The sequence below is a fragment of the Oncorhynchus clarkii genome, chromosome 18 (genome assembly GCF_045791955.1).
Source record: "Oncorhynchus clarkii lewisi isolate Uvic-CL-2024 chromosome 18, UVic_Ocla_1.0, whole genome shotgun sequence".
Lineage (NCBI taxonomy): Eukaryota > Metazoa > Chordata > Actinopteri > Salmoniformes > Salmonidae > Oncorhynchus > Oncorhynchus clarkii.
In genome coordinates, this window is record NC_092164.1 from 39,918,906 (window position 1) to 39,946,044 (window position 27,139).

Sequence of the window (27,139 nt, forward strand, 5' to 3'; positions counted from 1 at the left end):
AATTGCCGGTCAATTGTTAGAATTGATTAGATTGACGGTAACTAGTCAGATTAGGCTACAGGTTTTTTTTTTTAAATATCCAAAACACTGGCTGTTGTTGACAAGCATATTCTGTTCCTAATACACTAACATCAAACGTTTTAGAACACCTACTCATTCAAGGTTTTGATGTCTTCACTATTATTCTACGATGTAGAAAATAGTAAAACATAAAAAAAAAACCTTGAATAAATCTCCTGTCTGATTTATCAATATTTATGCACATGCACAAAAGGGATTTAATTACAATTATAAACCTGGTTCAAACCCTGAATGCTGCTTGGCTGAAAGCCTTGGTATATCAGACCATATACCACCGGTATGACAGACATTTACTTTTTACTGTTCAAATTACATAGCAATAAGGCACCCCAGGGGGTTGTGTTATATGGCCAATATACCACGACTAATGACTGTATTAGCAGTGTATTAATAAACAAATTAGGCACATTTGGGCAGACTTGATACAATATGTTGAACAGAATGGAATGGTTCATTGGATCAGTCTAAAACGTTGCACATACATTACTGCCATCTATTGGCCAAAGTCTAAATTGAGCCTAAACTGGAATAATACATTGTGGCCTTTCTCTTCAATTTCAAATATGATTAAAAATAAATTAAAAAATACACGTTTTTCCTTTGTTTTATCTTTTACCAGATATAATATGCTATATTCTCCTACTTAATTTCACATTTCCACAAACTTCAAAGTGTTTCCTTTCAAATGGTTTCAAGAATATGCATATCCTTGCTTCAGGTCCGGAGCTACAGACAGTTAGTTACATTTGGGTATGTCATTTTAGGCGGAAAAAAAAAAAGGATCCGATCCTTTTCCTTTATAGCAGTCAAACGAGTTAAATTAACATCCATTGATGGAAGATGATCGATCTGGCGAGTTTAATAAAGGCAAATGATCTTTTCTCTTATGATATAGTCAAATGATTTTATTATGTCATGTCATAGCTAGCAACAATTATTATTTTGAGGGAAACCGAATTTTGCTTCAAATGTTGGTATGCGTTACTACGATATTCCTTCTTAGTTGACTCGATAACAATATGGGAAAAGGTTTATTGTATAAAAAGGGCTCATTTTCAGACCTTTTGCGCAGTTTTTAAGTGGTCATTGGTCAATACATTTTAGCTGTTTAAAACCACACTGTGGTAATATAACAGCCGTTTGAGTAACTTTGTTTGACAAAAAGACAGCACGGGATGATTCCCTAGTTGTCTGATTGCCCTTTTAGCCGAATGTATGTACATTGGAATAATGTACATTTTATATTTGTAATGAATTACATGTTAATTGGATACGTTTTGTGTTGCATTTTGGTAAATGTGGTTTACTACTACTCGGGCCGAATTTCATGATCAAATTTGGAACAACAAGTATCTCAGGACACGTGGTAGCTAGGAGCAAAAATAATGTATCTAGATGAATACATCTAAATGATATGTCAGCTCAATATACTAAATTAAGATTGAGGAAAAACACGAGAGAAACCATAATGTTTTCGGGAGAAGAAAAAAACTACATTGGTCGCATGTGGAAGTAATCGAGGAACGCTTCCAGTCGACGATAGTTTATGACGTTGAGCTCTATTTTTTTTTGGTCCATATCAATACTTTCTGATGAATTGCACGGACGTTTGCCATTGCAAATGACTTATTTCTCAAGCCAAAAAGAAAGAGGACCCGCTAACGCCACAATAGTAGCAGGCATGTCAGAGTCTGGTCACACGCGGTTTTGTGCAATTAACGTTAGCTAGCTACTGTGTTTTCCTTTCGTGAACTGCTCTGTCTTGCCAGACATATTTAGTAACGTTAATGTATTATTGCAGAAATGTAACAAGAGTCGACTGTAGTTGCTAGCAAACGTTACATAAAACCAGTCTTACCAAATAATAGAAGAGGAGAGAGAGGACTTAAACGTTACATGTTGGGCATTAGCTACAAGGTAGCGTTGCAACTTGGCAATAATACTTAACGTCACCTAGCTTAGCTTTACTTGCTAGCGTACTAGTGTGGGTTAGCTACTTTGACAGCTCTCATTACTCGTAACACTTGCAATATTAGCTACTAATGTTACTACAGCGAACACCTTAGTTAAAGTTAGTTAGCTCGCTGAATTATCTGGTTGGCAGTGCCGTTGAGCGTTCAACGGGTAACGAACCTAGCCATCTTATTTTAAGTTATTTGTACGAACATATTTGCCCTGTTTTGCCACAATGTTCAAGCTTTGTCTTCAGATAGCTCTACGACCCACCATCCCAACAAGAGCAGTGCTGGAAAGTGTCACGGTCAGAAAGGTTTTGAAGGTGTCCCACTTGCAAAGTTGTTGGATGGGAACGCTCGGACGCAACGAGCCGCGGGAACCCCTAAACTCTCCGAAAAGAGCGAAAGAATTCATCTACAGCCTTCACCCCAAAGAAAGAACATGCTTGCTGAAAGAACTGCAGAGCTTTGAATCCATAGCTATAGCTCAAGGTAAGATAAAAACAGATCTTGCAAGTTCCTCTCCCATTTTTATAATGATTGACATTCCCTCCCTCCGCAGGCAGGGTGACTTTGTGTTTCCTATTCTTATAGTGATGTCAGGAATGTTGAAACTTCCCACCCCAAGTTAGTCGCTATCGTGGTGGGAACAGTGTCCTCCACTTTTATCTATTGGGATATTCTGGGCAACATTTCAGTCATACATTTGTCATCCTTATTTTTGTATTTTCAATAGTCACTATTAGGATAAAGTAATTGCTGTTGTCAAGTCAACTGACAGGCTACCATTTCATTAATTTCATTTTTCTTAACTTGTGTTTGACCAGCACAACTATGGGTGTTTTTTGTTGTTGTTTTTATCATGAATAAGTTCCTAATACGGTGTAAAGTGTCCCTCAGCTTTGTAGTTTAACATTTGTAGCCTTTTTGAATGGCCTTCAACAGGGAAAAACGTAGTGCAATGGTCTTCAAGTGCAAAAACTTTGAAGGTGTCCCACTTGCAAAGTTGTGGCAGAAATAATTTCATCCACAAACACATTAAAAAAAAAAAATATATATATATATATATATATATATATACACACACACACACACACACGTATGTTGACAACACTTAGAATTATTGGATTTGGCTATTTCAGCCACACCCGTTGCTTACATGTGTATAAAATCGAGCACACAGCCATGCAATCTCAATTGGCAGTAGAATGGCCTTACTGAAGAGCTCAGTTACTTTCAACGTGGCACCAACAAGTCAGTTCGTCAAATTTCTGCACTGTTAGAGCTGCCCCGGTCAACTGTAAGTGCTGTTTATGTGAAGTGAAAACGTTTAGAAGCAACAACGGCTCAGCCGTGACGTGGTAGGCCACACAAGCTCCCAGAACGGGGCTGAAGTGCGTAGTGTGTACAAATCGTCTGTCCTCGCTTGCAACACTTACTACCGAGTTCCAAATTGTCTCTGGAAGCAACGTCAGCATGAGAACTGTTTGGCTGAAACTTAATGAAATGGGTTTCCATGGCCCACCAGCCACACACAAGCCTAAGATCACCATGTGCAATACCAAGCTTCGGCTGGAGTGGTGTAAAGCTCGCTGCCATTGGACTCTGGAGCAGTGGAAACACGTTCTCTGGAGTGATGAGTCATGCTTCGCTAGCTGGCAGTCCGACAGTTTGAATCTGGGTTTGGCAGATGCCAGGAGAAGACTACCGGCCCCAATGTATAGTGCTAACTGTAAAGTTTGGTGGAGGAGGAATAATTGTCTGTAGCTGTTTTTCATGGTTTGGGCTATGCCCCTTAGTTCCAGTGAAGGGAAGTTTTAACGCTACAGCATACAATGACATTCTAGATGATTCTGTGCTTGCAACTTTGTGGCAACAGTTTGGGGAAGGCCCTTTCCTGTTTCAGCACAAAGTGAGGTCCACACAGAAATTGTTTGTAGATCGGTGTGGAAGAACTTGACTGGCCTGCATACCTTTTGGATTAATTGAATGGCCTCCGCCAACTCAAGGACAGTCTGTGGTGCAACGTGGTGTTGGTGGATGGAGCGAGACATGATGTCTCAGATGTGCTCAATTGGATTCAGGTCTGGGTAACGGGCAGGCCAGTCCATAGCATCAATGCTTTCCTCTTGCAGGAACTGCTGACACACTCCAGCCACATGAGGTCTAGCATTGTCTTGCATTAGGAGGAACCCAGGGCCAACCGCACCAGCATATGGTCTCAAAAGGGGTCTGAGGATCTCATCTCGGTACCTAATGGCAGTCAGGCTACCTCTGGCGAGCACATGGAGGGCTGTGCGGCCCCCCAAAGAAATGCCACCCCACACCATGACTGACCCACCGCCAAACCGGTCATGCTGGAGGATGTTGCAGGCAACAGAACGTTCTCCACGGCGTCTCCAGACTGTCACGTCTGTCATGTGCTCAGTGTGAACCTGCTTTCATCTGTGAAGAGCACAGGGTGCCAGTGGCGAATTTGCCAATCTTGGTGTTCTCTGGCAAATGCCAAACGTCCTGCACGGTGTTGGGCTGTAAGCACAACCCCCACCTGTGGACGCCGGGCCCTCATACCACCCTCATGGAGTCTGTTTCTGACCGTTTGAGCAGACACATGCACATTTGTGGCCTGCTGGAGGTCCTTTTGCAGGGCTCTGGCAGTGCTCCTCCTGCTCCTCCTTGCACAAAGGCGGAGGTAGCGGTCCTGCTGCTGGGTTGTTGCCCTCCTACGGCCTCCTCCACGTCTCTTGAAGTACTGGCCTGTCTCCTGGTAGCGCCTCCATGCTCTGGACACTACGCTGACAAACACAGCAAAGCCACAGCTCGCATTGATGTGCCATCCTGGATGAGCTGCACTACCTGAGCCACTTGTGTGGGTTGTAGACTCCGTTTCATGCTACCACTAGAGTGAAAGCACCGCCAGCATTCAAAAGTGACCAAAACATCAGCCAGGAAGCATAGGAACTGAGAAGTGGTCTGTGGTTATCCCCTGCAGAACCACTCCTTTATTGAGGGTGTCTTGCTAATTGCCTATAATTTCCACCTGTTGTCTATTCCATTTGCACCACAGCATGTGAAATTTATTGTCAATCAGTGTTGCTTCCTAAGTGGACAGTTTGATTTCACAGAAGTGTGATTGACTTGGAGTTACATTGTGTTGTTTAAGTGTTCCCTTTATTTTTTTGAGCAGTGTATATTTCCACGCTGAGTTTTGAATAATACAGTGAAAGTGATGAGAATTCCCATTTTAGTGTAAGAGCTGTTTGAAATGGCAGTTTGAAATTTCAGCCTGTTTTGGTGAGGTGTAGTTTTGGACTGCCTGGTGACATCACCAGGCCAAACATTTGTTAATAGACCAATAGGAAAGAGTTCCCCTCTGCCAACAACAGCTAGTTTTCGGTTTTCCCCTCCCCACTCAGACCACTCCTAGACAGTCCTAGCAACATTCTTGTTTGAGAAATTGCAAATGATATTAATAACGACCTTATTGGACCTTTTTAAGTAGCCTAGTTGAAGATGTTATTGATCAAACCTTGTGAAACTGACACATTTTCATTTTCGTCCAAAACAACTTTATATCGTATGATTGGCATTGATTTGACTGCTTGCACATGTGCAATTTGGCGCAGGACTGTTTTTCTGCACATGAGCTTAGCTAGCCAATGTCACCATGACATCACAAGTTTTTGCATATTTTCATACTGCATTTGTTTTTGATACAATCGTGAAGCCCATTCGAAAGATTGGGGGGACATGATACGGAAGCAAAGAGGAAGGGATGGTTACTTCCACCGGTATGGCAGCCATGCAGTGCATGTTCATTGCACAACCTTCCCAAATGCTTATGCCATTTTGTGTGTTTGTTGCTGCAGTGGTATCTGACGGCATTTGGAGTACCATACTATGCTATGGTGTCTCTGCAGCTGAATGTCTTCTCATTCCAAAGTATGCCGCATCATACACATTAGCAATAGGCCTACTTCAGGGATGAAATCAGACTTGACAATGTAGCCTATGGGTCATGTATGACTGCCATACCATGTAACTCCCTGGTGGGGACTTCTTGTTCCATTCATCCTTGTCAGTAGGGCTGGGCGATATTATGATTGTATCGGATATCGAAGATGATTTACCGCTATCGTGATGTGACAGACAATTTCAACTTGACTGGCACCACGCAGCCTACAGCAGGGCAATGCCAAGTGGCCTATTCCTTTGCTATAGCCTGAATAACCTATTTCAATAACTGTTATAAACTACAAGCTAAGATTTTTACCAAAGCAGCGCATTCTCAATGTTGGATGATCTGGGCAATATAGCTGAAGCCCATTACATTACAACGATTGTAACTAGCTAGCCAGTTCACTTCGGTTACACCAACCTCATCTCGGGAGTTGATAGGCTTGAAGTCATAAACTGCGCAATGCTTGACGCACAACGAAGAGCTGCTGGCAAAACGCACAAAAGTGCTGTTTGAATGAATGTTTACGCGCCCGCTTCTGCCTACCACCACTCAGTCAGATACTTAGATACTTGTATGCTTGTATGCTCAGTAAGAGTATATGCAACGCAGGACACGCTAGATAATATCTAGTAATATCATCAACCATGTGTAGTTAACCAGTGATTATGATTGATTGTTTTTTATAAGATAAGTTTAATGCTAGCTAGAAACTTACCTTGGCTTACTGCATTTGCGTAACAGGCAGTCTCTGTGTGGAGTGCAACGAGAGAGAGGCAGGTCGTTATTGTGTTGGACAAGTTAACTGTAAGGATGCAAGATTGAATCCCCCGAGCTGAAAATCTGTCGTTCTGCCCCTGAACAAGGCAGTTAACCCACCGTTCCTAGGCCATCATTGAAAATAAGAGTCTGACTTGCCTTAACTGACTTACCTAGCTAAATAAGAGTATAAAAAATAATAATAAAATTTAAAATATCGGCAAATTGGCGCCCAAAAATACAGATTTCCGATTGTTATGAAAACTTGAAATCGGCCCTAATTAATCGGCCATTCCGATTAATCGGTCGACCTCTATTACGTATGTCCCCATTACCAGTAAAACATAATCAAAACCTATTTCTTTCACTTGCTGTGCGACACGTCAAATAACACTATTCGACACGTCATATAACACTATTCGACACGTCATATAACACTATTCGACACGTCAAATAACACTATTCGACACGTCAAATAACACTTCGACACGTCAGGACCTGAATACGACTGCACGTCACATAATAATTGAACGCGTTCATTCATTTTTTTAACGTTATTACACATTGAATACACTCACTCGTATTTCATATGTCACAACGATTCATGACCAATGCTAGTCATTAAAAAAAAAGCTAGCTAGCTCATGGATGCAAACAATGTTCATCCCCAAAAACATAGCAAAACGTCAATCTGTTTCAGTAGCTATAGTTAGCTAGCTAACTATATAGCTAGGTGTCATCATCTAAAATAACCCTAATTTATAAGACAGTTCTTACTTGATTAATGGTGGTCGGAACCATCTATGTGACGCTAGCCACAATAGTTGACTTTGCGGTTAGCCTTCAAAATAAAAGTATGTCATTGACAGTGATGCAAATTAATACAAATAGTATAATTATGCCATAATTGAATAGATGCTAAACATGGTTGGAATGTTATATAAAATCAACAATTTGTTAATTTGACAATCTGTTGAAATCACACTAGATGTATTATACTTTAGAATTGCTTTCGGGGCATACTTATTTCATTGTACAGCCTTACCTATGGATTGTGGATCAATGACATGGGGTATCAGTCTACTCAGTGACACCCAGAGAACATTAGCACCATAGCCCTTTTTGCTGGACTCATAAACAACTGTGAATTGAGCCACATTTATTGTCAACCTATGTGTGTTGAACACTATTCCTAAGCAAAAACAATACTGCGTGGATGTTTTGGAGTCTAATAACTCTGAGGAGGACTTTTGGAAAAAATATCTTGCGTATTGAGTTGACTGATACCCCACTTCATTGATCCCCAATCCTTAGGGAAAGCTGTACAGTGCAATATGAATGTCAATTCACACAATAGGCTGACTGGGGAGGTGATTTCACACAGTCACAGTCCCGCGATAAGAGCTACAACGCTAATATTTGCGTAAACTCTTCACAGTTGTGTTCTGTGGGTGTCACTGAGTAGACTGATACCCCATTTCATTGCTTCACATTCCAACCTTGTTTAACATTATCTAGTCTAAATATGGCATGATTCCACCAATTGTAACCTTCTGTATCACTTTCAAAGAGGTACTTTTATTTCGAAGGCAAACCGCAAATTCCACTATTGTGCCTAATCCTTATTGTGGCTAGCTTCATAACACATAACCCGGTCCGGTTGAGCCTCACTAGCCAGATGAAGCTATCTGGCTGCTTATAATGTTAGCTTTGGGCAACAGGGTTAAGTAGCTGGCTAGCTATTTATTTTCATGAACTGAAGTTCAATTTCATTAGGTAACCTAGCTAATACTTACTCATAAGGATTCCTGAATCGTTGCTAAGAATAATGAAAATTACTGCAATTTCTACTGGTCATTGTTTTCAGGCTGATTGTATTGGGGCAAGCTAGGTACCAAGCTAAAGCTAGCTAGTTACCTCAGAAGTTGCGGTCAAACAAATAATGCTTTATTACCAACGCGGTATTGTAATCACATCGTTCGTGTTTGCTTGTTTGCAGACGTTTTTGTACAGCTTTGACAGTGCTACTGATTGTAGTGGTGGAGCTTGGCTTGCATGTGCAAATTCAGAACACACAACATTCTATAATAGAACTGGGTTATTTGACGTGTGAAATTAAAAGCTTATTTAACTCGTCAAATAGTGTTATTTGACGTATCTTTTTTTTGACACCCAAACGGCGTTCCATAGTATGTCATGAAGCTAATAGCAGTGACACTATTACTGTGTAACTCCGGTAGGGCAACATCTGAAAAATAGCGCTCTTGGTAGTGTGTACTGGTGCTCGACCAGTTGCCGAAAGCCAAAATCACCCTTGACAAAGAACGGTTGATTGTCAAGGGCAATGAATTCCATTATCTTTGCATTAATGGATTTCGCCTTTGAGTTGTCTCGCTGAAACGTTCTTACTCTTTCAAATGACTGCTCGACTTGTTGACTGCTCGATCCACACAGCAGACATTGTGGGCTAATTTAGGAATTCTGTGTTGCACGTGTAGCGCAACATTTTAGTTGACGCCATTACGTCATGTACCTACGTTATATAGGTATGCACGTCAGCTTTGACATCGGTTTTTAACATCGGCGTTAAATCGGGCCGATACCGATATTGTCATTTTTAGCTAATATCGTCCAATTCCGATATGTTCACCGATGTTTTTTAAATTTGATTTATTATTATATATGTATTATTTAAAATCATATCGTGCATCCCTTGTAAACTGTCATGGTCAAAACCTATAGATTCAATGTTGTTAAGATAGGGAGAGGTTTGTCCATAATAAAGATGCTCTGCTTTTTTGACACCACACCGCACAGAGCACGTCCTGCAGGCTTTAGTTTTATCTAATCTTGATTATTGTTAAGTCATATTGTCAAGTGCTGCAAAGAAAGTCCTAGTTAAGCTGCAGCTGGCCCAGAACAGAGCGGCTCTTCATTGGCTAAGAGTTGAGGAAAGACTGACTGCATCACTTGTTTTTATAAGAAACATTATTGTGTTGGAAATTCCCAATTGTTTGCATAGTCAACTTACACACAACACTGACACACGCACACTTACCCCACCACTTACCCTACCAGACATGTCTTTTCACAGTCCCCAGGTCCAGAACAAATTCAAGGAAACGTACAGTATTATACAGAGCCAGGAGTGCATGGAACTCCCATCTTAAATAGCGCAAGTGAACAGCAAACCTGTTTTTTTTTTTTTTTAAACAGTGACCTTCTTGTTGTGTGTATCTCATAAATGCGCACACACACTACATGTTTATGTTTTTAAATGTATGTAAATTGTAAAGTATTTTGTCTCTAATGTATGTTTTGTAATGTCGGACCCCAGTACGACTAGCTGTCGCTAATGGGGATCCTAATAAATCAAAATCCTCGACTTTAACCCTGGGAGAAATATGTAAGCTTGAAGTACAGTGACCTTTTCCAGAGCTCATTCCTGACCCTCCCTCATGCCAGCTGGTCTCTCTTGGAGCAGGCCTCTGACAGATGGGCTCTCTCCACCATGTCCCTGTTATGCCAGCCTCTGGTAAATACCCAGGAAACCACTTGAGCACTATTAGCCCTGATGCCTCCTTGGTCATGCATTCAGAGCTTTAAATGGACAACCATCATGCAATTCAGGTTCTCCTTTTCCCAGAAGTGTTCATTCTATATATGAATGAGTGCAGTGGCTAATGAGAAGAGCCTAATGTTTTGCACTGGTGCTCATTATAGTTGTATTTTTATAGTAAAATTGTAGAGGGTTCACGAAGGTAGACCTAGGCGTTTATCTTCTTTAATTGTACATCCAATGTCAATGCATTATGAGGATCATTTTCTCTTGCTGTTTGAACTGAAATGATAAAAGCCACCCAGTCAGGTGAGTTAACTTTTGACATCCAGTACATAACGTACCTCATAGCTTATTATTTAATGATTGAGGAATTGAGGAAGACCTACCCAGTCAGGTGAGTTAAACTGTAGTGTGACAATGTACTTCAGCTCTCAGTAGATGAAGCCCTTTTTCCATAAAGGTCCCAGTGAAACTACTTTTACACACACAGTCATGCCCAACTCTTCTTTTGATGTGCCCCGTATCCCCCTTTTTCCCCCCTCCAGACTCTGAGGTGTCCAGCTCCACAAGCCAGTTGCGTGGCCAGAGTGAGACACCTGAAGGAGAAGTGGGGTTACAGGGTACAACAATGTGTGTTTTTCTCACGGACAGACTGCCAACATTTCCCTTGCCTGCTTTGTGTACCTTCAGTGTTTCCCCTAAGAACACAGGTTGGGGTTTTCAGGAATTGTTGTTTTCATTTTATCTCCTGCTCTCAATGACATCACCAGCCAATTCTATATTAACCCCAAATGATGTTTTGCTAACGTAACGTTACTGTAACTTAGCTAACAATTATTACATACTGTACATCTATTAATAGGGTTGGTTCATGGAGATAGTTAGAGGATGCCACATGTCTGTGAGAGTACATTTTCTTGAGTTGGAGTGTGTTTGAATCGGTATAAAGCCTAGGTTGGTGATTTACTGCCACCTGCAGTTATAGAATGTTTGCTCATGAGTCTAATTCATTGGCTGATCCCTCCTGATGACCAGGATGGAATTATGTGATCCTTCCTTAACCAATAAGACTGGGCCCAGTGACTCCTTAAAAATGGTGAAAGTCCTTAATGGCGCTGCCCATGCTAAAACAGGCTTTTGGGCAAGAGTCTTCTATCTACATTATCTCTGGGTTGGCTACACTAGTTACCTTGGAGGTTTCTCGGACGATCTGATGAGAATCTGACAAAGATATATAAATTGGAATATTTTTGTTGTTCCGGCAATGATTTAGCAGCAGCAGTGTGCTGCTGCTAAATGAATATAGGGGAAACACTGACGTTACTCAAGTTTGTCCATACTGTTGCTACATTATCATCTGGCATGACAATCCAATGCTGCTGCCTTGTTCCATGTTACTGTGTTCAACATGAAATCCCCAGGAGATTCAGTTTAGTGATTCAGGTAACTCTTTTCTTTTTTCACATTCTTGTTTGTCACTAGTTGTGAGGCTTGTGATTACAACATCGGCCTAAACAGCGGTCAACACAGAAATTGCCCTGAATGTCAAGGGGCACTGTGGCATTTCAGTAATGGGCTATTTAATATGTTAATCCTGTGAACCAAACCTTAAGGCCATATTCCCACTACGAGATATGAAGGAGAGTCTGAGGAGCGGAGTGGCAAGAATGATTTCTACTTTTCAATTCACATTACATCCTTACCTTTCGTTGTGGCTGGCGATGCGACACTCTTGGTCCGCAGCTCAAATTGACCTTAAATATCACAGTAGTCAGTAAACACAAACTATTCAACAATGACAAACTTTTCTTTGAAAACATTTTACACTATTGAATAATGCAACCAACCCATATGACAATTTACAAGCATGTGCAGACAAAGGGTTTATTTTCTTGTCTGTAGGCTACAGTAATTTCATTTGTCTTGAAGCTAAATTGTAGAGTTGCTAGCTGCATGTCTTCATCAAGTAATGTTAGCCTATCTAAAATTAACGATTTTAAACCTCAAGTACAGTAGGCCTACTTTACAACAAACCAGGCTTCATGTTTTTAATCAATATCATACAAATCATTACATGTGCTAAAAGCAAATTGCAACTGAAAAAATGAGGAATAATAGAAAAGGCACTGCGACAAGCGGTTTTATATGGAAGCCCAAGCCCACTACCAAAATAGTTTTTATAAATTGCCTTATGATTTGTCAATGTGCACAATTAGTCTGTGCTTCAGTCTGATCAACTGTAGCTTACTGATAACAACTACAGCTGCAGGTAGCCTAGAGAAGCCTAAGTAAAAAATAAAACATAAATGGAAGGAAATATGGAAGTAGTTTAGTGGCTAAAATAAGGGGTTAAATAGGTGATCTTTCTTATCGCTCAGATACAAGACACTTCACAACAAACTTTTATTTATTTTTTATAATTTTTTTATAAATGTTTATGGTCTAAATTCAACGTTTCATCCATAGATTTTTTTTAGTACCTTAAGGAGTCTTAAAATAGAATAGCTAAATGATTACCATCCCCCCCGCCGCCGCTGACTTAGTAATGGCTTAGACTCTAGAGAGGGATTTATTAAACGGGTTTCTTCTTTTCAGAGCTCTTTGGTGAGCATTTTGATGTTCTTGTGTGGTTGCTATAAAGTCATAATTTTATTTTTATATTGTTGTGGTCCTTAGGTTGTCTGAGCAAGATAGTAGTTAGATTCCATAGAGATTGTAAAATGAGTGCACTGCCCTAACTTCTTCACTGGGAAACAACCCTGTTCCGCTCCAATTTAATTTGGGAAATATTTACATCCACTACTTTAATTGGGGAGAATTAATTGGCCCTCAAAAGAATAGCAGACTAAAGACGAACACATCTCCTCTCCAATTCCGTCCTAGCAGCAGGTAGTCCTGCACTTCCCCTGTTAAGCCTTTCTAATGTGTTGGAGTGCCAGTTCCTCAGAACTGTGACAGCGGGCAGATGGTGGTGACTATTGCCACAGACAGCAGGAGTAGACACTTCTGTAATTAGGCAGTTTCACATGCACCACTTCAGCTAAGCTCTGAGGGAAATGACTCATCAGCACTGCTGCTGCCTGCTGTGACCGTTATTGTTTAGAAGGGTAATATAGCGGGAGGGGTTGGACATTGGAGTGACCGATGACAAATATGTAGCCTTATGCTATATCTCATTGAACATTGCCTGAAGTCATTGCCGGAAGTCTAGTGGCTGCAGATTGCACAGATATCAATTTTGTCATCTAGAAGTTTATTGATATTTTCCCATCAGCCAAGTGTCCTCGAGTCAACAGAAATTAAATAAGCTTTTGTTGTGCCGCAAGGTGTTGTTGCATGGCCTTTAGCCGCAAGGTGTTGTTGCATGGCCTTTAGCCGCAAGGTGTTGTTGCATGGCCTTGTGCCGCAAGGCGTTGTGTTGCATGGCCTTGTGCCGCAAGGCGTTGTGTTGCAAGGCCTTGTGCCGCAAGGCGTTGTTGCCTTAGGGTTACCTACAGACTTTGACCATGCCCCCTGCTCAACTCGTTTACTCGGACACTAGCAAGCAGTTTATGGGTTTTATAGCGACGCTCTCCCTCAGTGGGAGGTTCTACACTCCACACTGAAAGCCTGTTCTCTTCTATGAGCTGCTGTGCAGTCATGAGCATATTGACCCGCTGTTCTGATTTAATTAGTATTCCATGACGGTCAATAGTATTTCCATTCTCATTAAAGTCAGCTGGCGGTCACCTCGCCTTAATCTTGGGTTCACTTTTCCAGAAATAGCACCCCAGCCCCTCTTGTCTCAAGGTAGGGTCCTTGACCTTTCCAAACGGCATTCATGTTAGAGGTGTGAATCTGTTTAGCACTGGGGTTTGTGTTAGTCTTTCTCAATGAATGAGAGACTACGTAATTTGATAACTGTAATGGGAGACTTTCATGTATGTCTGAATTCACTCCCACAAAACAGTTGACTGGCTAGTAGTCCTATGACTTTTTAAACACACTAACACATTCACTTGGAACATGCCCCTTTAGTTCTCCATGAATATCCTACCAGGAATCTGTTTCTCACACGACTATAGAATACGGAGCCTCTTGGACACGGCTGAGTAGTCAGCATTATACAGTGAACATGTTTATATTTGTGCTGAAGAGTTTGCAGTCTACACCTCTGTGCCAAACTTTTTGGGAGAGAAAGCATGAGGGTTGATCAGAATCTGAAATTTCTACCCCAGTGCACATCATTTTCCAGATATGAATCTTTGTTTTTGATCTTGTCTTTCAGAGACTCAAGAGGCTTCACCGCTTACTCAAGCTCAGATCAAATACGGTAAGATAAAAGCGGTCTCTCAAATTATGAATGTAATTTTCTTTATACCATAGAGATTTATAGCTCAAAAGTGCTCAGTGGGATCAAAAGGGTCTATGCTTCCGTAGTCACATTATACCCCTTTGAAAACGGTTTCTCAAAACTAATTAATTATGGCCTTATCAGCTTTTGTTTCCCAGCAGCTCTACCTGTGCTATTTCTCTTAATGAACCCACAAAATAAACTTAGCAAAAGAAGAAACGTCATCTCACTGTCTACTGCGTTTATTTTCAGCAAACTTAATGTGTAAATATTTGTATGAACATAAGATTCAACAACTGAGACAAACTGAACAAGTTCCACAGACATGTGACTAACAGAAATGGAATAATGTGTTCCTGAACAAAGGGAGGGATCAACATCAAAAGTAACAGTCAGTATCTGGTGTGGCCACCAGCTGCAATAAGTACTGCAGTGCATCTCCTCATGGACTGCACCAGATTTGCCAGTTCTTGCTGTGAGATGTTACCCCACTCTTCCACCAAGGCACCTGCAAGTTCCCGGACATGTCTGGGGGGAATGGCCCTAGCCCTCACCCTCCGATCCAACAGGTCCCAGACGTGCTCAATGGGATTGAGGTCCGGGCTCTTCAGGATGAGCCTGCAGGAGGGTACCACATGGAGGAGGATGTCTTCCCTGTAACGCACAGCGTTGAGATTGCCTGCAATAACAACAAGCTCAATCCGATGATGCTGTGACACACTGCCCCAGACCATAACGGACCCTCCAAATTAATCCCGCTCCAGAGTACAGGCCTCGGTGTAACGCTCATTCCTTCGACGATAAACCCGAATCAGACCATCACCCCTGGTGAGGCAAAACCGCGACTCGTCAGTGAAGAGCACTTTTTGCCAGTCCTGTCTGGTCCAGCGATGGTGGGTTTGTGCCCATAGGTGACATTGTTGCCGGTGAGGACCTGCCTTCCAACAGGCCTTCAAGCCCTCAGTCCAGACTCTCTCAGCCTATTGTGGACAGTTTGAGCACTGATAGAGGGATTGTGCGTTCCTGGTGTAACTCGGGCAGTTATTGTTGCCATCCTGTACCTGTCCCGCAGGTGTGCTGTTCGGATGTACCGATCCTGTGCAGGTGTTGTTACACGTGGTCTGCCACTGCGAGGACGATCAGTTTTCCATCCTGTCTCCCTGTAGCGCTGTCTTAGGCATCTCACAGTACGGATATTGCAAATTATTGCCCTGGCCACATCTACAGTCCTCATGCCCCCTTGCAGCATGCCTAAGGCACGTTCACGCAGATGAGCAGGGACCCTGGGCATCTTTCTTTTGGTGTTTTTCAGAGTCAGTAGAAAGGCCTCTTTAGTGTCCTCAGTTTTCATACCTGTGACCTTAATTGCCTACCGTCTGTAAGCTGTTTGGTTCTTAACGACCGTTCCACAGGTGCATGTTCATTAATTGTTTATGGTTAATTAAACAAGCATGGGAAACTGTGTTTAAACCCTTTACAAAGAAGATCTGTGAAGTTATTTGGATTTTTACTAATTATCTTTGAAAGACGGGGTTCTGAAAAAGGGACGTTTCTTTTTTGCCGAGTTTACATTAGAAAGTGTATAATGAGGGGAAATGTTCATGTCAGCCATTGAAAAATGACTGCATGGTGTCTGTCAGTAAATACATTAGGATTTTCCTCAATGTCAGTAGGACACTGCCCCATAAACTTACAGTACACACAGGCACAAGCAAGCAGGCATGTGTGAGTCCCTTAGTGACACGTGTGTTCTGCTGCCAGTCAATTCCATTACTCAATGGAAAAATGTATATTCACATGCAGAGACCTAACTCCCAAGACAAGTTGATCTTAGCAGCAAATGATAAGAAAATGTTTGTTTTTATTGGGGTTCTATCTTGTTTGCAGTGCTTCTACACAATGCGATCCCCTTTATTGGTTTTGGCTTCCTGGACAATGCCATCATGATTGCAGCAGTAAGTGGTATGACTTTTTCTGGTATTTAAATGTACCTGTATTCATTGTTTAATTTGAACTAGCATTTAAAAATATATTTTGTATTTCATGTTGTGTTCTTTAGATACTGGCCGTGTCTGAATACCCATACCCTTCACGTACTACATAGTATGCAAAAAAAGAAAGTGACATAGTATGTGACATTTCGAAAATAATACTCTGACTGTGTCATCTAATGTGCGATTGCGTTGACTCCCGCCATTTGTTCATTTTGGTACAACCAGTCAATTTATCTGATTATCAGCTGTTGTCAGACATGTAAATCAGAAGAGACGAGTGAATTCTATTAGATCTAACACCAAAATGAGTATGCAGTTTAAGTACAGTGCCTTGCGAAAGTATTCGGCCCACTTGAACTTTGCGACCTTTTGCCACATTTCAGGCTTCAAACATAAAGATATAAAACTGTATTTTTTTGTGAAGAATCAACAACAAGTGGGACACAATCATGAAGTGGAACGACATTTATTGGATATTTCAAACTTCTTTAACAAATCAAAAACTGAAAAATTGGGCGTGCAAAATTATTCAGCCCCTTTACTTTCAGTGCAGCAAACTCTCTCCAGAAGTTCAGTGAGGATTTCTGAATGATCCAATGTTGACCTAAATGACTAATGATGATAAATACAATCCACCTGTGTGTAATCAAGTCTCCGTATAAATGCACCTGCACTGTGATAGTCTCAGAGGTCCGTTAAAAGCGCAGAGAGCATCATGAAGAACAAGGAACACACCAGGCAGGTCCGAGATACTGTTGTGAAGAAGTTTAAAGCCGGATTTGGATACAAAAAGATTTCCCAAGCTTTAAACATCCCAAGAATCACTGTGCAATTGATAATATTGAAATGGAAGGAGTATCAGACCACTGCAAATCTACCAAGACCTGGCCGTCCCTCTAAACTTTCAGCTCATACAAGGAGAAGACTGATCAGAGATGCAGCCAAGAGGCCCATGATCACTCTGGATGAACTGCAGAGATCTACAGCTGAGGTGGGAGACTCTGTCCATAGGACAACAATCAGTCGTATATTGCACAAATCTGGCCTTAATGGAAGAGTGGCAAGAAGAAAGCCATTTCTTAAAGATATCCATAAAAAGTGTCGTTTAAAGTTTGCCACAAGCCACCTGGGAGACACACCAAACATGTGGAAGAAGGTGCTCTGGGCAGATGAAACCAAAATTGAACTTTTTGGCAACAATGCAAAACGTTATGTTTGGCGTAAAAGCAACACAGCTGAACACACCATCCCCACTGTCAAACATGGTGGTGGCAGCATCATGGTTTGGGCCTGCTTTTCTTCAGCAGGGACAGGGAAGATGGTTAAAATTGATGGGAAGATGGATGGAGCCAAATACAGGACCATTCTGGAAGAAAACCTGATGGAGTCTACAAAAGACCTGAGACTGGGACGGAGATTTGTCTTCCAACAAGACAATGATCCAAAACATAAAGCAAAATCTACAATGGAATGGTTCAAAAATAAACATATCCAGGTGTTAGAATGGCCAAGTCAAAGTCCAGACCTGAATCCAATCGAGAATCTGTGGAAAGAACTGAAAACTGCTGTTCACAAATGCTCTCCATCCAACCTCACTGAGCTCGAGCTGTTTTGCAAGGAGGAACGGGAAAAAATGTCAGTGTCTCGATGTGCAAAACTGATAGAGACATACCCCAAGCGACTTACAGCTGTAATCGCAGCAAAAGGTGGCGCTACAAAGTATTAACTTAAGGGGGCTGAATAATTTTGCACGCCCAATTTTTCCGTTTTTGATTTGTTAAAAAAGTTTGAAATATCCAATAAATGTCGTTCCACTTCATGATTGTGTCCCACTTGTTGATTCTTCACAAAAAAATACAGTTTTATATCTTTATGTTTGAAGCCTGAAATGTGGCAAAAGGTCGCAAAGTTCAAGGGGGCCGAATACTTTTGCAAGGCACTGTATGTAGTACACTAGTATGGGTATTCGGCCACTGCCACTGTGAGGATGAAAGGGAACATTGCAAAAAAACATTGGGTGGGAAAGTCAACATGATTGTTAGCCCACCAAGAAACAAATGTCCACGTAATATTTCTGCTTTCTTGACTTTTAGGGAACCCAGATTGAGTTGTCTATAGGTGTCACCTTTGGATTATCTACCATGGCAGGTAAGACTGTTCAATTGTGATCTGAAATGTTCAAATTTGGCAGTAGCTCCTTCAATAAACATTGGTCAGAATACTTCTCAACCTTACAGGGGTCAAATATTTTTCAATGTAACAAAAGTCTAGCCAGCCTCTACCAAATGGGTTAGATTAACTGGTGTTCTGGAGATCACATCAAAAGATACAGCATATTGTCCTTATTTCAGAGCTAAACCAAATTAGGTTACCATCCAGTCTTGAAAGTGATACTGGTCAATTTTTGTTTGTTTTTGTCACCACCATGTGTATTGCTCCTCTCGAATCACACTGTGGCAGTAGATAGCAGTCATTTTACCCTCACTATGGGGCCTTGATGGTATTTTGTAGGCTATGTTTTTGGAAGCATGTAGGCATCTGTCCCTGATTTTATGAACCTCTTCAACTAACATACTTTGTCTATTTGAGCCCTGCTTGTTCCATGGATGGTTACTGCAGCTATTCACATTAGACAAAGCCCCTCCCAATAATTGTGGGATGGTTTTGTTTAGGCTATATACTTTTGTTTAGAGTGGACATACAATGCCAGACGGAAGCCACTCCTCAGTAAAAGGCCCGACAGGCCGCTTGGAGTTTCCCAAAAGGCACCTAAAGACTCTCTGACCATGAGAAACAAGATTCTCTGGTCTGATGAAACCACGTTTGAACTCTTTAGCCTGAATGCTAAGTGTCACTTCTGGAGGAAACCTGGCACCATCCCTACAGTGAAGCATGGTGGTGGCAGCATCCTGCTGTGGGGATGTTTTTCAGCGGCAGGGACTGGGAGACTAGTCAGGATCAAGGCAAAGTACAGAGAGATCCTTGATGAAAACCTGCTCATGATCTCCGACGGGGCGAAGGTTCACCTTCTAACAGGACAACGACCCTAAGCACACAGCCAAGACAACGCAGGAGTGGCTTCGGGACAAGTCTCTGAATGTCCTTGAGTTGCCCAGCCACAGCCCGGACTTGAACCCGATCGAACATCTCTGGAGAGACCTGAAAATAGCTGCACAGTAACGCTCCCCATCCAACCTGACAGAGCTTGAGAGGATCTGCAGAGAAGAATGGGAGAAACTCCCCAAATACAGGTGTGCCAAGCTTGTAGCAATATACCCAAGAAGACTTGAGGCTGTAATCACTGCCAAAGGTGCTTCAACAAAGTACTGAGTAAAGGGTCTGAATACTTATGTAAATGTGATATTTTTTTCTAAATTAGCAAAAATGTATAAAATCCTGTTTTTGCTTTGTCAGTATTGCCAAGGACCATACGATACGATATTCTCACAATACTTTGTAATTGTGATTTGACACTGTGATTGCGATTCGTTCCAAAAAAAATTTATGCAGAAGGACGAGAGAGCCACGAGAAAACAATACGTTTTGATGAGTCATGGAAATAAGAGCTCCCTATTTAAAGCTGCAATATTCATATTTTTGGGGCGAATTGGCCAAATTTACATAGAAATGTGAGTTATAGATCTATAATTTACATCCAAATCAAGTCTAAGAAGAGGTATATGTTCTATGTGTGCTACTTCTACTTTTGGTTTTGCGCACCAACTGAAAATACAATATTTGTTGTTATTGAAGAGAATCAAGTGGTTTAGATGGTACAATGATTCTCTACACTAAACTGAAATTATGTAAAGTACTACAATTTTAGTAACTAGGAAATGGAGGAGCGATTTCTGCATATTGCACCTTTTTTTAAAGATGGAGAACAAGCTATACTGGAATTTTGGTGCATGTACAGCAAACTAGCGTAAAAATAATATTTAAATATTTTTTTATCCCCCCCCATATCACTAGATGCAGCACTAGTATGTGGAACAGAATACCTGGACCATTCTAGTGCCTTGGGGATCATTTTTGTAATATCACCACTGTCGAATGAATAACAGTTTGATAATTGAAAACAAGAACATATGCTAGCCAATTCCAATCCTCATAATCAGTGCTGTCTAATGCTGGCACACATTTAATATACATCAATCTACTTGAATGAACTGTGCTTGATATTGGCTTGTCTCATCCACGATTTACCAAGTGCCACCATACATCCACAATGCAATTTACAGTCGCTTCTCATCCCAGTGCGATGCACAAGCAGCGTTTTCATGAGGCTTTCACGGTTTATAGCAGTTGGATCTATGCAATTCATTGGGCCTGGTTCATATTGTGACTGACTGCTTATGAAATGAAGTGATGATACAATTCAGTACACTGATCCGATTTTATAAACTGTGGAGACAGTGGCTGACCTTTTTGAACGTTTGAAAAAGGAATCAACATGCCGCAACAGCTGTTAAGCATGGTTTACATGTTTAAACAAGCATCAGGAGCAGTTGTATTGAAAAATTATCTGATTTCAAGAATCGTTTGGTTTAGAGACTGTGAAATCTCATTCGTCTTCTGTTACAGCTGCAGCTCTTGGGAACCTAGTGTCAGACCTGGCTGGACTTGGGTAAGAGCACCAACCACTTCTCCATTCGGTGTAATATTTAGTCAGTTATGTAACTTTCAAAGCCTTGCAAGTATTTCAGGGGTGGGGATCACAAGTTACTGGGTAGACTGGTATGATTTTGACATACACTACATTACCAAAAGTATGTGGACGCCTGCTTAAGTTGGTCCCCACTTTGCTGCTACAACAGCCTCCACTCTTCTGGGAAGGTTTTCCACTACATGTTGGAACATTGCTGCAGGGACTTGCTTCCATTCAGCCACGAGCATTAGTGAGGTCGGGCACTGATGTTGGGTGATTAGGTCTGGCTCGCAGTCTGCGTTCCAATTCATCCCAAAGGTGTTCGATGGCGTTGAGGTCAGGGATCTGTTTGGGGAAGGCCAGTCAAGTTCTTCCACACCGATCTCGACAAACCATTTCTGTATGGACTTCGCTTTGTGGACAGGGGCATTGTCATGCTGAAACAGGAAAGGGCCTTCCCCAAACTGTTGCCACAAAGTGGAAGCACAGAATCGTATAAAAGGTTATTGTATGCTGTAGCGTTAAGATTTCCCTTCACTGGAACTAAGGGGCCTAGCCCGAACCATGAAAAACAGCCCCAGACCATTAGTCCTCCTCCACCAAACTTTACAGTTGGCTCTATGCATTCCAGCAGGTAGTGTTCTCCTGGCATCCGCCAAACCCAGATTAGTTTGTCAGACTGCCAGATGGTGAATCGTGATTCATCACTCCAGAGAACGTGTGCGTACCCACTGCTCCAGAGTCCAATGGCAGCAAGCTTTAACCCACTCCAGCCAATGCTTGGCATTGCGCATGGTGATCTTAGGCTTGTGTGCTGCTGCTCGGACAAGGAAACCCATTTCATGAAGCTCCAGAAGAAAAGTTATTGTGCTGACGTTGCTTCCAGAGGCAGTTTGAAACATGGTAGTGAATGTTGCAACCGAGGACAATTTTTACGCGCTTCAGCACTCAGCGGACCCATTCTGTGAGCTTGTGCGGCCTACCACTTTGCAGCTGAGCCATTGTTGCTTCTAGACTTCCCACTTCACAATAACAGCACTTACAGTTGACTGACTGGGGCAGCTCTAGCAGGGCAGAAATATTATGAAATGACTTGTTGGAAAGGTGGCATCCTATGACGGTGCCACGTTGAAAATCACTGAGCTCTTCAGTACGGGCCATTCTACCGCCAATGTTTTGTCTCTGGAGATTGCATGGCTGTGTGCTCGATTTTTATTTTTTATTTTTTAATACACCTGTCAGCAACGGGTGTGGCTGGAATAGCCAAATCCACTAATTTGAAGGGGTGTCCACATACTGTATGATTGTGATTTTTTTTTTTTTTTTATTGAAATGGAATGGTAATTCAAATTTTACGTGACTACCACAGCTGTGTTTCTTATATTGTCTGTCTGTGGGCAGTCTTGCCGGATACGTGGAAGTCCTAGCCTCCAGGCTAGGGATGCAGGTTCCTGACCTCACACCCAAACAGGCGGACATGTGGCAGACCAGGGTTAGCTCCCACATGGTGAGTGATTTAGAAATGATTACCTTTTATGGGCTGGTCTACTCCTGTACTAAAAATCTTAGTCTGGTTAGGGGAAACTGGCCCTATAAGGTTGAGATATTTAGATGGGTGGGTTACTAGCGATCCATGTTCAAAGATTTATGATAACCTTAATAGTAAGAGAAACATGCACAAAACTCAAACTTGTTGAACTTCCATTTGACATGCATTTTTCTCCCGTTGTGTGCAGGGAAAAGGCATTGGAGTCACAATCGGATGCATTCTCGGAATGTTCCCCCTGTTATTCTTAGGGGATGATGAGGATGAGAGCAAGAAAAAAGAAGCACACACCAACACCACAGACTCTTAACAGCATGTGAACCAGCTTTCTGGTCTCAGGGTCAATTGCAAGCTGCATCATCAGCATGATTTTAAATGAATCTCTAACTCTGGAAAACCTTTCTTCTCTATTTCATAATATAATACATGTAATTTATCCAAAGCGACATAGTCATGGGTGCACACATTTTACTTTCGGGTGGTCCCGGTAATCGAACCCACTGTGCTGGCGTTGCAAGCGCCATGCTCTACCAACTGAGCTACCAAATAACCTTCCAAAAATGTACTATGAGCCATTAGGCTTACAAAGTAGTTGCATTTGATGGCAAGTGGATTTTGTAGATGAATTTGCCTAGGAGTTGAAAATGACTTTAAACCAATGTTTTAAGATTGTGAAACAAAGGAACACGTGTGAACTGCTACCTCGATGGCATTTTATTTTTAGGGATTTGAAACGGCAAGAGTTGAACTAGCTTGTGCAATATATATTTTTTCCAAGGATACGGCTTTTTTGTTGAGGAATTTCTGTACAGTATATTATGCATTGAACTTTATTGATTTAGTTTGTCAACAAGGAAAAAGCAATTATGCTATGATTATTAGCACTACCAACCCTGTTTTTCAGACGCATAATTACAAACATACCTCTACTATACGTGCACTAAATTGAGTGGGTGTAATGCCTTGGGTTCCTAGCATGTCAGGCTTAAGTTGCCTATCTATTCTAACTGCTGATCTATGTCTCTTAGCTTTCACATTTCTTTTTAGCAAAGCCAGTTTTCACAGTCCATACCATAGTGCCTCACTTTATTTTCTTCACATCACTCTAACCAAATGTATTTTTATGACCTTTTAGCACGTAGGAGATTTTATTTTGTGAAGTATTAAACTTCATGTTTGAAAGAACGTCATTGTTAATATGCTTGATTTTAAAGAAATTAAGGAAACGAAGTAAGCTGAACAACAGAGTCAAACTGCGCACTCACTGTTTGTTGAAATGCAATTACAGCACCTACTATTCCGTTGCCATTATGATTGACTTTTTGTAGGATAGTTACTGTTTGTTCACTGATAGACAACCATTTGCTTATGGTGGCCTAATCAAACTAGTCATTTATTGTGTGAAAGGATCTTCTTTGTGTTTTCTGTCTATGAATATTGGTGTTCGTTTTTCCGTTTGCCTTTTCGTATTACAGTAAATGCAGTACTTAAACTGGAATGCCCCTCAACATGCTGCTGTATTTTCTCATGAACTGTAGTGAATGTTCATAATGACCCTTATTATTTAAACTGTTACTGCCAAATGCAGTTTTTTTTGTCACAAGTACTTGGCTGTAAAAAAAACCTGCATATTTCAGCACAACCATACTGATAAGAAAACGGGCACCAAGGTGTAACATAAATGCTTTGATGGGTTTTGTTTGAAAGCAATGGAAATGTTCTGTTCTGGGTGGCTAGTATTTCTGCAGTTTGATCATGGTCTCACTCCATCCTTTTCTTCAGCGCTAATAGAAGCCATGCACTTGTTCCTCACCTCCTCTGCCCTCTGGTGGACGGAGACATTTTGTATCTGCCCCGACTCGTTCTCCCTACTGCTTATCCTCCTGGCGTCCTCTGGTCTTGCTTGTTGCACCACTGTTCTGGGCTTGCTGGAGACTCCTGGTCACATGTGCCCTTCAGCTGTTTTAGGCTCTACGGCTCCAGAGACCCTTGATCCACACGCTCTGTCCTCTTCTATTTGGTGTTTGTCTAACTCCACTCCATTGGTCTCCTCTATAGTCTCGGAAATCCCAGACATATGTTGGAACATGTTAATGTGGAAGGTAAGCCATCTTGCATCTCTGGGATGTATTTGGCTCTTGCCAATTTTCTCCTGCAATCTTCATGGGATGTCTCCATCTCTTCTGTCTTTCGCCTGAACACTTTTTCTCTATCCCAAACATGTACATCAAGTTTCCTTCAGTCTTGTTTGGTGTTCTGTTCTCCAGTTTGATTCCTGTGGTATGGTTCTCTGTGTTTGTCTGTTTTGCCATCTGTATCTGAACCTCACTCCCTGTCATTGCTTTCCAACTCTTCTCTCCCTTCTTGGCTATTGGTCCACCATGATAGTGGTGTCCTCTCACCATGATGTCAAAGCACACCTCGTCTGATTCTTTTTTCTCTTTGTTACCATTAACGACATGATAGAAAGTCTGGCATGGTAATAAGAACTATTCATTTAAACAAACATGGACTTATCTAATGCTCATCCCCACTCCCATGTAAACAACAGGCACATAAAATGTATGAATGCTGCCATGTTTACATACTTATACCAACAAAAATAGAGAAAATACTGTTTGATCGCTCTTGTATTTTGCAATGATTTAATAAACCGATTTGAACTATTTCACCATTTGACCTCTAGGCTTTATGGGTATTATGACTCATACTGTGGTACTCTATACTAATCAACTGAAATATGTTAATCCCATGCTAAATTGGCCTGAGTGGGGCTACATCATTTGTGGGGGATGACATGTTTACTGTTGCCTTGTTTCTATTGTGGCATTGTGTTTCTGTGCACCAATGGAAATGAGTATCCAGCCTATGTATTGAATACATGGAATTGGATTGTGATACTGATGAATGAATCCTGCACACAATGTGCATATATATATATATATCTCACACACACACACACACACACAGTGGGGCAAAAAAGTATTTAGTCAGCCACCAATTGTGCAAGTTCTCCCAAATAAAAAGATAAGAGAGGCCTGTAATTTCATCATGGGTACACTTCAACTATGACAGACAAAATTAGAAAAAAAAATCCAGAAAATCACATTGTAGGATTTTTAATGAATTTATTTGCAAATTATGGTGGAAAATAAGTATTTGGTCAATAACAAAACTTTATCTTTTGGAAACCAATGTACGTTTATCTCTAGGAGACAGATCGCGTCTCCTTCCTGAGCGATATGACAGCTGTGTGGTCCCATGGTGTTTATACTTGCGTACTATTGTTTGTACAGATGAACGTGGTACCTTCAGGCGTTTGGAAATTGCTCCCAAGGATGAACCAGACTTGTGGAGGTCGACAATTCTTTTTTTCTGAAGTCTTGGCTGATTTTACCATAATGTCAAGCAAAGAGGTGCTGAGTTTGAAGGTAGGCCTTGAAATACATCTACAGGTACACCTTCAATTGACTGAAATTATGTCAATTAGCCTATGAGAAGCTTCTAAAGCCATGACATCAGAGAAGAATGGGAGAAACTCCCCAAATACAGGTGTGCCAAGCTTGTAGTGTCATACACAAGAAGATTCAAGCCTGTAATCGCTGTCAAAGGTGCTTCAAGTACTGAGTAAAGGATCTGAATACTTATGAACATTTGATATTTAAATGTTTTCTACATTTGCTTTGTCATTATGGGGTATTGTGTGTAGATTGAGGGGGAAAAAAACAATTTAATCTATTTTAGAATAAGGCTGTAACGATATGTGGAATAAGTCAAGGGGTCTGAATAATTTACGAGTGCACTGTATGTCTCATGTACTGAGGGAGCGTGCAATTGGCATGCTGACTGCAGGAGTGTCCACCAAATCTGTTGCCAGAGAATTTGATGTTAATTTCTCTCCATAAGCAGATTCCAATGTCGTTTGAGAGAACTTGGCAGTATGGCTAACCGGCCTCAACCGCAGACCACATTTATGGCGTTGTGTGGGTGAGCGGTTTGTTGATGTCAACGTTGTGAACAGTTACCCCATGGTGGCGGTGGGGTTATGGTATTGGGCAAGCATAAGCTATGGACAACGAACACAATTACATTTTTATTTTATCAATGTCATTTTGAATGCACAGAACAACCGTGCAGAGATCCTGAGGCCCATTGTTGTGCCATTCATCCGCCTCCATCACCTCGTCTCAGCATGATAATTCACAGCCACATGTCTGTACACAATTGCTGGAAGCTGAACATTACATTTGTCCAGTAATTGTCTTAGTGGCCGTTCTTTTTTCATCACTCACAGCCGAAGATA

General features: G+C 41.4%; 1 protein-coding gene across 4 annotated transcripts; it reads left to right on the forward strand.

The window, feature by feature from the left end:
• The first annotated feature begins 1,447 nt into the window (after positions 1 to 1,447).
• On the forward strand, positions 1,448 to 25,510 carry LOC139373482 (transmembrane protein 65). Of its 4 annotated transcripts, XM_071114045.1 has the most exons (9): positions 1,658 to 1,760; positions 2,291 to 2,528; positions 10,861 to 10,935; positions 14,583 to 14,627; positions 16,536 to 16,603; positions 18,736 to 18,790; positions 21,227 to 21,269; positions 22,692 to 22,797; positions 23,027 to 25,510. In XM_071114045.1, the coding sequence occupies exons 2-9, from the start codon at positions 2,384 to 2,386 to the stop codon at positions 23,144 to 23,146; spliced, it is 657 nt and encodes a 218-aa protein (XP_070970146.1). In that variant the 5' UTR covers positions 1,658 to 1,760; positions 2,291 to 2,383; the 3' UTR covers positions 23,147 to 25,510. The 4 variants fall into 4 exon arrangements, with proteins under 4 accessions (XP_070970144.1, XP_070970145.1, XP_070970147.1 ...); XM_071114043.1 differs by having other exon boundaries at positions 1,448 to 2,528; XM_071114046.1 differs by lacking the exon at positions 10,861 to 10,935 and having other exon boundaries at positions 1,654 to 1,760.
• Positions 25,511 to 27,139: the final 1,629 nt, after the last annotated feature.

Bases quoted from the DNA above. Each gene is read 5' to 3' on its own strand.
- LOC139373482 (XM_071114043.1), top strand. From the start codon at position 2,270: ATGTTCAAGCTTTGTCTTCAGATAGCTCTACGACCCACCATCCCAACA. The intron at 2,529-10,860 runs GTAAGATAAAAA...TCCCCCCTCCAG, and splicing joins ATCCATAGCTATAGCTCAAG to ACTCTGAGGTGTCCAGCTCC. The intron at 21,270-22,691 runs GTAAGAGCACCA...GTCTGTGGGCAG, and splicing joins TCAGACCTGGCTGGACTTGG to TCTTGCCGGATACGTGGAAG.